This window comes from Pongo abelii, chromosome 3 (genome assembly GCF_028885655.2).
Source record: "Pongo abelii isolate AG06213 chromosome 3, NHGRI_mPonAbe1-v2.0_pri, whole genome shotgun sequence".
NCBI lineage: Eukaryota > Metazoa > Chordata > Mammalia > Primates > Hominidae > Pongo > Pongo abelii.
The window spans coordinates 164,113,930-164,127,002 of record NC_071988.2 but is presented as its reverse complement, the minus strand read 5'-3'; the positions used below and the strand labels follow the sequence as shown (position 1 = coordinate 164,127,002).

Below are 13,073 nucleotides of genomic sequence, written 5' to 3'. Positions count from 1 at the left end.
GTTGTTTGGCTCTAAAAATAAATCAAAAGAACTTATTGAAACCATCAACAGAGAAATTGTTTAGTTAAGCTGAATGGGAGTAAATTCATGCTTTTAATATTTAAAGTCACACTGATAAGCACATCCATGCTATATAAAAAATTATGTAAATGACATGTTTCCTCATTTTGCTATGACTACACTGACTTGTTTGAGTACTGTCTAGCCAATTTTTCCATCAGTTTTTTTTATATCTTTCATTCTCATTTTAATGCTTCATTGTGAACATCAGTGAACACTTCTTTTTGTGCCTATCTAGTATAAACTGCTTTTTATTTTGTTTTTCTGATTTATTCTGAAATATTTTTCAATCTTTTATTCTTATAAATTATGTTTTTCATGTTTTGTTTTCTTACCTTCAAAGTGGCTTCAATGGGACTAATAATAGGATGTTTAAAATATTCAACAAAATTTAGCAGTAAAGTAGTTGCACAGGCATTATAGGCACACTTTATGAGAACTGGTAGATGTTCAAAATACTTGGAAAGTTGGGGTTAGGGAAGAAGAGGAAGAAGGACAGAAACATCTAGTTTTATGGCGGGTGGTGATTAGTGTGGAATAAGGGAGAAAGCTGCTGATTTGTTAGAAAGCTTCATTCCTGTTCCATTTGTGCTGCCAATACAGTATTCCCTAAAACATATCACCACACTTCTTTCTTAGTTTTCTCATCTTGATTAATGAAGAGGTCAACTTTAAGATCCCTTTCACCTCTAGAATTTTATGATCTATGGCAAATAAGTAACTATGCATATATAACAAAGTCTTACTGGGCACCTGTTTTGCATGGGGCTTAACTGGTTTTCTTTAGTTGCTGATGCTCACAACGAGAAGATTTAGAGTCTACTCTAAATAATTTAGTGACTGCTAGTTAGGCTTGGAACTGTTGACTGCATATTGAGAGTGCACCAAGAAATAATGATGTTGACTTATATCAGTGGTGAAGCCAGCATTATCAAGAGTGTCTCATTAAATGGTGGCAATATCAATTATTATTCAATATAATGCTATGAGTTAAAGGGTCCCTTCCTAAGAGATTACAGAGTATGACTATGTTAACAATATGGGCCATTACTTGACTTACATCTCACTCTTTGAACAGATTGTTAGGCCACATGCATGCTAAGTGTAGTAATTACTGCACCCTTCAGTCTATTACAAGGTGAAACTGTTAAACATTTCATCAGGAAATTGCAAAGTACAGCTGTAAAGTTCTTTATTGTTGGGAAGCCTTCATTGCTATAGTATGTACTAGGTATTTGCCACCAGCTTGTAAAATCTACATGCCAAGTTTCACAGTAACCTCGTTAACATTAAGCATTACTGAAACAATTTAGTGGAACAGAGCATTTAGGAGGTGATAATAAGGAAAACAGGCCCGATGTTTTCATGAAGAAGTCTGCCTATGCCATTTCTACTATTGTTGAGATCTGTTTATGATACTAAAAAAAAAAAAAAAAAAAAAAAAACTCCTTTAAGGACGTATGTCTTTCTTTAGTCTTTAACTGTTTAAAATATATTAGGCCAGTGCAAAAGTAATTGTGGTTTTAGTAAAATATACGTAGCCTGATTGCATCTTCTTTTCAGGAGTGTTTGGAATGACTTGAAAGCTGCAGCAGGTAGATGTTGTTCAAATGATTGTCCCCACTGAAATTCATTTCCAAAGACAGGATTTGTGAAACTAAAAGGGAGAAGGTTGAGGAGACAGACGGTGTTTATTTTGCATTTAAAACCTCAGCATTAACTTTAAAATAGCAGGACTTAAGGCCTTGGCAGCATCCCAAAACCAAACTATTTTCCATTGATTGGTATGAATCATTTTCTCCCCTTGGTGTCTGTACTTTTTCCACCATACACACCACTTAAGTACCAACAAATCTGCAATTGACCTTTTCACAGCTCTATGCTGAGATGCCTACCAAGGTGTTTCTAATCCTTGTCAATTTCTTTCCAGACAGAGCTTTTTGTACATGCCTTCAAGGATCAACTTGTCAGGAGTGCTCTTTTAGCACTCTACACTGCAAGGCCAGGAGGCATTCTTAAGAAGCCACCCTCTCCTAAGAGCAGCACAGAGGAGAGCAGTCCCCAAGACCAACCCCCACTGATGAGAGGGCAGGATTCCATACCACATCATTCAGACTACGATGAGGAAGAGTGGGTAAGTCTCTTGTATATCACTTGCCTCTCAATGTTTAGCGATGAGAAATAAGGTAGAAATGATCAGATAGCTCTGCTTTTCATTTTAAAAAATGGAAAAAAGTTATAACAGATTGTGGATAAATAGGCCACATTTTTCCTTAGGGGCAATTTTTTTGGAAGTTGAAATCCTGATAAAATTTACTTGCTAGCCAATGAATTGTATGTATAAGTGAGAATCTGTCATCCAAGTAAAGATGCCACAGTTACAAGACTCTATGTTTCCTTATTTATTGCCAAGCTACCTAACACATGAAAGTTATTTTTTAGAAAAAGAATAAAAAATCCTCCATGTTACTACTACTTGGATGCAACAAGTATTTTCATTGTTGCAATTCAGTGTTTTGGTTCTGGAAGTGCTTTTTAAAATTATTCACATTTAAACGACAGTAGACATAGATATCTCACAAATCCCTCTTGCTCAACATTCTATAATGTAAGATGCTGCTCTAGATGCTCTAAAATTTACAGAAGAATGGCCTCATACAAGGATATGAAAAAATAGCTAGGAAAGATGAATAAACAAAGGAAATAAATATGGTGAGAGAAATTCTAGTTGGGCCGAATACAATGGGAGAAACGTGAAGGTGCACCATGGCAGTGGAACAGGGTGTTACTACTGAATCCATACATATAAATTATTCAAGAATTCTCCAAAGTATATGCATATTACACACACACAAAGGGAAACCTATTACTGTATCATATGTTTAACAAAAAAAAATAGTGTGTTAGCTGTATTAGATGTTAAGCTTTTAGTTAACAATTACTTTTCTTGCCACCCTAGAATTTAAGAACATTTGGGGAGTAAATTACTTGAAAGGCACAGGCCTCTCAAAAAAAAAAAAAAGTTATCTGAAAGGCTGTGAGGTGATGCCTGCTTTTTCTTTTGGTAAAATTTCTATCACAAAAAAGATAGAGGTGGGCTCCAAGAGGTAAATGCTGAGTAAGTGTTAGTCGTTGGTGATTAAAATTGCATTTCTCCCAATGAAGCATTTTCAAAGACCATATCTAGTATTTCTTTCTCCCTTTTACCTTCACCTTCTTCAGTTTTTTTTCACAGTTCCAAGTGTACACACCTCTTAACCTCTCTGAAGTTCAATTTTCTCAACTGTGAAATGAAAATAACAGCACGTGTTCTGTTAGCTCTCAGAGTGGTCATGAAATCAATGATTTACCCATGTTATGATACTCCATTTCCTGGAAACGCCAAGGCAAATGCATTATATTACTTTAGTACTATCGTTATGTTTCTTAAGTAATATAAAGTATATAATCTTATTATGAAGATTAATACTATCCCTTGAGATAAGTGGGGAAACTAGATATGTCATACAATGTGGATTGTGAATTTTGAAGAGTTCGAGTGCATACAGAAAAGAGGATATATTTTATTTAATAAACATACAGTGTTAACCTTTTGACAAATAATTACCATTTTATATTAAATCAAGTGAGACTTTTGGAATTTCTCCCCCTCATTTTAACTCACTGTGTTTTACAAACCCTCCCCCTCACCTTGACCCCTTCTTCCTGTTGAAAATAGTCCCTCTCCTTCCTTCCTTGTTTCCTTTTCTTTAGACAATTTTTGAAACCTTTTATTAAGTATTTCAAGTGGGAAGGTAAGTAATGTTAGATCCTTAGTTTTGGGGCTCAGAGTCTAGTGATAGATAAAAATATGTTAACAAATAGTTAAAACATTTTGCAACAAATCTTAGAAAGAGACATGATAGAAGACAGTTTCTGCTAATATGGCTTCAACTCAAAATTTTAAGTCCAGAACTGTCTTATGGGCAAAGAAGGAAGAAAGTGGGGACTGTATCATTAGTTGAGAAGGTTTACAGAGCACTATTCCCTTCAGTCAGTGTTACTGAGTACCTGTTCTGCCTTATTCACTGTGCCACATGCTGGGGACAACAGGTGAACAACGTGGGCCTTCAGTTACTCCACACCCTATTCAGGGCTGTAGAAAGACAAATGACAATCGTGGTGCAGCCTTAGAGATGTACATGGGATACAGCAAGAATGTGGTAGCCATAGTGGTGTTGCCAGAAGTAATTCTGGAGATTTAAATCTGAGTATAAGTTAACCATTCAAGAAAGAAGATGTGGTGCCCTTTTAGATGGGTCATAATAGCTGACATACAGAGAGAGGTAGTTATTGTGTGTGTTTGTGCCTGTGATTATTATTATTTACATGTTTTGTTTTAAAGTGAGTGAAATTTGAGCGTGTTATATTCCAAAGGCTATGTGAGGGCACAGAGGTGATAACTGATGGAGCAAGGTCCTTACAAGAAAAGGGAGAAAGTCAACGGTAGGGTCCAGGTGGAAGAACAGGCCCTTCTCCTGAGACTGCAGGGAGGATGTGAAGATGTGAGGGTGGGTGGGGCTGGATGGCTGCTTTTATCCATAAAGTAGAATCATGTGCTAAGAGAAAAAGATGGGGAGGACTGGAGGGAGTGGTGAAGGTTTCAAATAGGCACCGAAGAAATGAGTACTTGAGCTAATGAGTAAGGTGAAAAATTTGAGAATAATTCCAGGCTTTGTGATGGACCAGCCAAGTCTGGAGTATCAGGTGGCATGGTTGTTTGTTTAGCATTCATTATTCTTTTGGGAATATTTTCTAGTCTTCCCACCAGGAAAAAAGTCTTTCTGATTCTTTTCTCCAGTTGATGAAAGGGTGTCATCTCAGTTTCTCCTGTTGTCCTTCAAAGGCAAAAGGGTTGGGTAATAATGAAGGGCTGCATTGCTCTCTGCATCTCCTTAATGTCATTTCTAAGCCTCCTTCTGAACTCATTGTTTCTGGAAAGCATGTACAAGCTTTGTCTAAATTTACCATAATTACAAGAAAAATCTTTCCCACTCAGACAAGTTACTTCTAATTCTCTCCTTGTAATATAATTAGTCTTTTTGCAAACAATAACCGAGTTTGTTTGGTATATAACATTTTCATTGATTTTCCTTAGCAACCGCTTTCTACTGAAAACATTCCTTCATCAAAGGATAGAAATCCCTTATAAAAAGATAGAAACAATATTTCACCAGAGTCATAAACATTTAACATTATTCTCAAAGCTTTATCTAACTTTGATAAATTGAGTAAAACTAAAGAAAATGTAGCTAATTGAAAATGCCTTTAGAGACTGTGGTATTAAATGAATTAGAAACATAACTTTGTATACTCCTTTTTTAATTAGTTGTTAGAAAAGTTTCAGTGCTGATTACAAGTCTAGTCAATGCTGGTAGTAATTCAGTGTTTTAAATTAATTTACTTGGGTTTCTGTGATATTATGAGAAGATATTCCCTGATCACTTAAATTGGCCTGCGTTTGCAAGTAAGGTTACAGTAATTCCATTAATCATTTTTTGTTTGTTTTACTTAATTTCTAATAGTGACTGTAATAATTACCTAACTCGAACAACTGTATTTAGCTTCTTATAATAAGTATTTGGGAAGCAAATAAATGGTATTAGATTACACTTAAATCCTACCTGGCTGATGCAGGTAAGAACCATTCTTTGAAGTCAAAAAAGAGAATCCTGTTCACTCTAAATCACTATTAGGCTGTGCTTTCTCTTTTCAACTTGTTTTGTTGACAAAATTGATGGCATATGAATCTGGATAATAATTATCTAGTCAATATGGTAAAGATTGAAACTAAAATGAATGTTTACAAAAAAGTCCATTATTTGCTGAATTTTACTTATTAAATAATGGAATGCTTTGAGGGTTTATTTTCCTGAAAAGTTAGTAAACAATTAAACCCCAAAGGAATATTTAGGATTGTATAACAATCTGTGTTAAGGAATAGACTAACATAGCGTTCTCTTTTAGCCAGTTAAGATGACATATTACTTTTCTTTCTCTACATCTCTGCAACAGATGCTTCCAGCAGCTGGGATCCCAAGATCAGTTTGTCCAAAATATGAAAGCATGTCATTTAACCAAACTATTAAGTTGACCTAGTTTTTGTGGTTTCTAATAATTCTGAAATTCTGTGGAACACTGTGATTTAATTTCAAAATTACTATAGTGATAGGTTAAGGGCTAAATCTGCCTACTTCTATTCAAATCAATTGTTAAAAAAGAAACTTCTGATCCTTTATATTCTGATCCATTCTAGCAAAGTACAAAACTAGAAAAACAATTCTTAGTATTTAGACATACACAAAACCCATTTTGAATTGAACTACATTTCTATATCAAGCGGCATTTCAGCATCCAAATTATCCAATTAATTCCCTTCATGTTACAAATATAAACCAAATTTAAAATTTTAGTCTTCTTTCTTAAGCTAGGCAAACATTTGCTATTTCTTATTATGTTAAATGTGTTTATGTTACATAAACACAATGGATGATCCGTCCATATTAATTTTTCAATAATTTTATAGACTTTAGAAACAATAGCACAAATTCATAGTCATATTTATGTAAAACATCCTATTAATAAACTCCATAGATAACCTAAAAATTTGTGGCCATTCTGTAACTCAATACTACCGAAGATTGTGTTTGGGAATAAGATTTATATGAACCATCTTCTGATATATTCCTTACAAATTTTATACAGTTCATTTTGTACTATACCTTTCTTTAATGATGCCTACAGCAGATGTGAATGCTTAACCCATTTATGCCTGAGGTTGCAATTTTTTGAATGTCTGCATGAGTGAAAAATCAGACCTTGGCGATGACCTTGAGCAGTAGGATATAAATAACTCTGCATGCTTAGCATTCCAATAATGGAACACTAGGCATAATGGGGCCAAGCTTGACAGGAGCATTGAAGAGCTATTTATACTGCCATAATTGGTAGCAGTGAGCATCGACAGTTGCAAGCATTGTTAACTGTTGAGGATAAAACATATTTATCCAGGTATCTCCACAGGAAATCTGTAGTGATCTATATTCCCAACTTCTCTTGTCCAACTACTCTGTCCATCTTAGAAAACATTACCTCTACAGAAAAACATTGAGACCATGCATAATGCAGAGGTACCTGTGAAAATTAATATTCAAAAGATTTTGTTCAGTTATCTGATTGGCTAGATGTGATTTAAAACCATTGTCCTGATCTTAATAAGAAGGAGGTAAATCATTCTCATTCTTTAGAAGTAACAAATTTTTATAGACTACTTGATATTAGTCTATGATTAAACTTTTTCAAAGTAACACCTTATAGCTTGGTTACCTAAATGAGTATTATGTCTACTAAAATATGGCCATTTACTTCCAAATTTTGTAAGTAATAGACAGATGCATATATATGTGTGTATATATATTAATGTATATGTATATATATATCCAACTTCAAATCATTTTGTATAATAAAGCATTATTCTTATATTACAGGAGCACATAGCCTAGTGAACACTGATTATAATCAGTTGTTTATATGTCTGTTTTATCCGTGTGTTCATGAACTTTATAAGCTCTAATAGGAAAAAAACTGTCTCATTCACTGTTGCATTAACACAGTTAGTGAAGCATGTGAACACGAAAGGTACTCAATACATATTTATAGAATAAATTAATGTCTTTGAAATTTGTCTGCAGATTATTTTTATTTGTCTTCTTATTTTGAAACAGAATATTTCAGCTTAATATAATTCTGCACTGTGTCCAGTAGCTTTTCTCCCACTATAATTCATGAGTCCTTTTGAGGATTTTGTTTCTCCCCTTCAGTGAAGAGTACCCAGCTATGTCCTTCTCTTCTTGGTTCTTACTTCCCAGTGTCTTAATCAATTCTAAGATGACTATTCTAGCCATCTGCAAAATATCCCCCTCTCCCTAGTGCATATTTCCTAGGGTCTTAATCAACTCTGTAGTGACTATTTAAGTCATCTTCAAAATATCTTCAAATATAGAAAGTAGTAAAATTCAAGATAGACACAGAAAATCCGAGATTACCAAAGCTAAGGTCATGACTAATGAAGGCCTTCGGAAGCCTCCAGAAACCAGTGATGGCAACTTTATTTAATTATTAATGTGCAGATAACAAAGGTTCTAGTTACGCAGAAATGATTTCTTCAGAAGTTTCCCAGCAAATACAAATTGAAAGCGACTATTTGCCCCTTGTCCCAGCTTTTTCTTTTTTTTATCCCTAAGTCACACATAATAGGGTTATATGGTTTTGTTAATCTTAAAAGGAGGAGGAAACACTCAAAGCTTTCACTCTCACCGTCAGAAAGGGCAGCCAAAAGCGGGGAGAATGGGGCCAGTTGTTCCCTGTATGGCAACTGAATGTGTTCTATCCTCTGTTTTCTTGATGGATGGGAAACATTCCTGAACTTCTCCAGTCCATATCACCCAAGAGAAATGTGCTTTGAATACTTATCCAATATTAATGTCCACAAAAGGTGATTAAGCAAAGTTCATGACTGTCCAATAAAATGCAAAAATGTTCTATTAAAGAAAAGAAACCCCAGATGAAATCTTTATGTGCATGCGTATTCATGAAATCCTGCCAATTTCTAGATTTTCCCACATGCAGTTAATATTTTCACCTATAAAACCCCTGTTTTATAACACCTAACACATCCTATACATCCTAGCTCAATGTCTTTTTCAGAGTTAATGTAGGAATAAGTGAATGGATAGACTTGCTGATATCAGCAGCTCATCCTCCAATTCAAACCTGTATTTTAATAGATATTTTATTTCTATTAATGTAATGAAATAATGTAATGATTATGTAAAACAATGTAATGATTTTCCTGCAGTTCTATATTGGATAATGTCATCTCCCTTGGATATTTTCTAGACATTTATAATGCCTGGTTCAATATCAGGTATTTTGATGTGGCTGTGTATAATGAATGTGCAAACTTGCATACGTACACTTTCAAGTGCCCTCAAACTTTAATATATTCTATTTTGAATAGTGAGATATTGTTTCCCAAACAGAAATTTTTTTAACTCCAAAATTTAGTGAATAAGTGAAGGAAACACTATGGTAAATATAGGTAGACTGTTGGCTTGATTTATCAAGGTTTATACGATTAAAAAGAATTAGTGTTTGAAAATGGTGTGCACAACACACTAACTGATAATGTCATACATTTCAACCAGTTGTGCAAGTATCTAATGGTGTGCAGATAACATCCCATTACCAATTTAAAGTTAAAAGCTTTAGTCAATCAGTGGAATTTTTTTACTTATTAAATGTTTTATTTAATATTTGCACTGAATTGAAAGCTTTAGCATAATGTGGCATTTATTAGGTTGAATGCAGCCATTCAGAGTAGGAACTTGGTTATAAATTCATTTGAAGATGCATGTAATGAGAACTTCTTATAGGATAATTTATTTTTACTACCAAATAACAGATTAGTAAGTCAGTCAATAGATATTCAATATGTATAAACAGTATGCAACAGTGGTATAGGCACTTATATGAAACCTGAGCTTAACAGTCATATCATCTCATTTAAGTAAGATGACTAGAACTCATAAAATGAGCAGAGGTATTGAAAGATGTTCCAAGGATGCAGGTGATTGTGTGATACACATTAAAAATGCCAAGCCAAGTGTGGTGGCAGACACCTGTCATCCCTGCTACTTGGGAGGCTGAGGCAGGAAGATTGCTTAAGCCTAGGTGTTTGAGGTTGCAGTGAGCTATGATCACCCCACTGCACTCTGGTCTGGGCAACAGAAGATCTTATCTCTAAAAATAAAAGAAAGAAGAAGAAGAAATTTTGAAATTTAAAAATGCCAAAAATATTCAGTGTCGTTATGTGACAGTCGGAAAAGATGGAAGAATTATCCTCTTTTTCTTTCTTTTATTCCTGTATCCATTCTTCTTTTATTCATCTATTTCCTCTCTAGGACTAAGACATGAGAATGAAAGGATTAAAAAATAACAGTCATTTCATTTATAGAGCACACAGTCTATTAAAAAGAAAAAAATGCGCCAGGCGCGGTGGCTCACGCCTGTAATCCCAGCACTTTGGGAGGCCGAGGCGGGCGGATCACGAGGTCAGGAGATCGAGACCATCCTGGCTAACACGATGAAACCCCGTCTCTACTAAAAATACAAAAAATTAGCCGGGCATGGTGGCGGGCGCCTGTAGTCCCAGCTACTCTGGGAGGCTGAGGCAGGAGAATGGCATGAACCCGGGAGGTGGAGCTTGCAGTGAGCCGAGATTGCACCACTGCACTCCAGCCTGGGGGACAGAGCCAGATTCTGTCTCAAAAAAAAAAAAAAAAAGAAAAAGAAAAAAAAGCGTGTTAGGCAAAGAGAAAGGAGAGAATCATGAAACATTCTTGGAGATGGTGAGATTTGAAAGGGCAAGAATTTAGATTGATGGAAGATAACGGAGAAAGTATTCTAGGTATAAAAGCCGACATGTTTCAAGATATTAGAAATATTAGATCTTCCAAGGTTTCCTTCAAATCTTTGTCGTTTAGCGCTAAGCCAGCATATAGCAGATGCCTAGTAAATATATGTTGATTTAATGCAACCGCATATTTCTAAGACTGCAAGAAGACATCTGGATGAAGGTTTCATTTTGAAGACTAATGAGAAATAAGAATTATCTAGGTCTACCCAACTATAGATGTGCCTCCAGGCTGAGAGAAGAATGTAATATTGGCTGTAGTACTAAGCCTGCTTTTGATTAGAAATAATCAAATGAAGAGGGTGATCAATGAAGATTAATGTGGCACTCATAGACAGACCTGATTTTGTGATAGCCTATAATACAGGCCTGGGAAAAATCCAAGCCAGGGGAATATGGAGAGGTCAAAATTGGAGAAACAATGGCTAATTGAGTCCATTTTTGTTACAAGGGATTCCTTTCCCAGATAAGGCCAGAAGCGAATTTTAAACTGAGTGTAGTTATTGGGAGATGAAGGTCAGGTATTTTTACATGAGGAAATAGGTGAAGTTAAAGCAGGAGGACCAATAGGAAGCAAAGATCAGGGAATCTCATCTGGTGGATGTTTGTCTGGCTATTTTTAGTGAATGTGTGTGTGTTGATGTGTGTATGTTGATATGTGGCATGTGTGTGTGTCTGTGTGCGTGTGTATGTGTGTGAAAGAAAGAGATACCCTAGGCTATACACGTGCCAGTTTGAAACATAGAATATTTTAAGTGTAACTCAATTTACCTAACAGTCTGGATAAAGGGTTCAGAGAGAAAAACTATCCAGCTCTTGAAAGAATAAAGGTTTGCAGTATTATAGACCTTGGCCAGTATAGAGCATATTGCTGTCAGTCAAAATCAAGGATAAATGGAAGCTTCTTTTTAAAGATGGGATTGGCCTTGTTAATTCACTGACTGTTTCTAATCAAAGTCCTCAGAAATTGATAATGACAAGTGAGAAATTATTCATGGAAATACAGATACATCAGGCTATTTTGTACATCTATATCAGCTCTGGCTTAGTCTTCACATTCTTTCTGATCAAAAATTGGCCTTAGAAAAAGTTGGTTGGCTAAGCATTACGGAATATATTTTTTAAGTTAACTACTGCTCCAAAGCAGTCAGGATTTCTCTTGATGCTACTAAGCTCACAATTATGTGACATGCTGAGTCACCATCATGCTGCCTGCCTTCATGGCTCATCTGCCAGGTGTAATGTCCCCCTGGCTACAACCATCAACATTTTTGCATCTACTGCCATTGGGTTTGACCTGCATGTTACCTTAGGTTGTAACCCAGAAATAAATGAGCACCTGACTCAGTGTGAAATAAATATTGCTGCTGGTTCGCCACTGACTCCATGCCCTTATTGATCAGGAAAAGTTTATAGCCAGTTCACCTCCAAGGAGTAGGGTTGTTGTGAAGGCTCCATGGAGGTTAAATACACCAATTTGGCTCCATTGAATAAAGATTAGGCTTTAACCTACCGATTCCCCATTACTTCCTTCATACAGTAGGGGACCTAGCAAGATAATAGCTGCTATTTCTGGGGAAAAGTCCCAGCAATCCATTTCTCTGATAGGGGGTAGTGGTTGTTTTTAATCCTCTCATGTAGTGGGGAGCTAAGCAGGATCTGGAGGGGCTGGAAGCACCACATACTGCAGCCACATTCTTATGCTACTGTTGTCTTCCCACTAATCAGCCTTTCTTCATCATGGGAGCAATCTGAAACTAATTGTGTGATTTTAGTAGAGAAGAAAGAAGAGTAGGCCCTAGCCTCATACCAGCAATCTAGGCATAAGGCATTTCCCCTGTGGACTGGCACGGTGAGTAAAAATCATCAGAATGAGAATGTATTTTTGCTGGTAACTTTCCTCTGTGTATGTTTTCACAAAAATATAATGGAAAGGGGCTTGTTTAGGAAAGAACTCAGATATTCAAGGCTTCTCTTTAAAAATCTTTCTTACCCTTCTCTAGCATCGTAGTTTCAAAATAATTGACTACCATGTAGTCCGGTCTTCTAGTAATTGAATTATCATCTTTCCTCCTTGTTATCTGCACCTTGCTCTATATCCTGGTCACATGAATGGATCTGGGACCTTGATCCTGACACTCCTTTATTAATGCAGGCCACTTATGTCCTTTGTGCCAAACTGAATGACCCTTTAACCAAGTGACTGCTCTATCCCTGCTTATAAGACACCTTTGATCTCAGACTTGAGGGTCCATGGGACGGGACCAGCCAGTTCATTTTGTAGACTTATCCTAGGATCCACCATTGGACTCATATTTAAGTCTCAGATAACTAAAACCTAGTCTTGCCCCTGTAAGGTGGCACACACCTCTACCTGACCCTTCCTGGGTTCCTTTATCTGTTTTTTTTCTGCTTAGTTTGTGCTGTGTACCCCATTTCTGTGGAAAATCACAGTGGAAGAATCAAGTCTTTGGAGCCAAACAGAATGGAAGTTCTAGTC

General features: G+C 35.9%; 1 protein-coding gene across 9 annotated transcripts in view; it reads left to right on the top strand.

The window, feature by feature from the left end:
• INPP4B (inositol polyphosphate-4-phosphatase type II B) overlaps positions 1-13,073 on the top strand; it is an 829,855-nt gene that overhangs the window by 697,632 nt on the left and 119,150 nt on the right. For all 9 annotated transcript variants that reach the window (XM_024245636.3, XM_054553363.1, XM_054553366.1 and 6 more), the window contains 1 exon segment: positions 1,991-2,194. In XM_024245636.3, the coding sequence (XP_024101404.1) occupies positions 1,991-2,194 (204 nt within the window).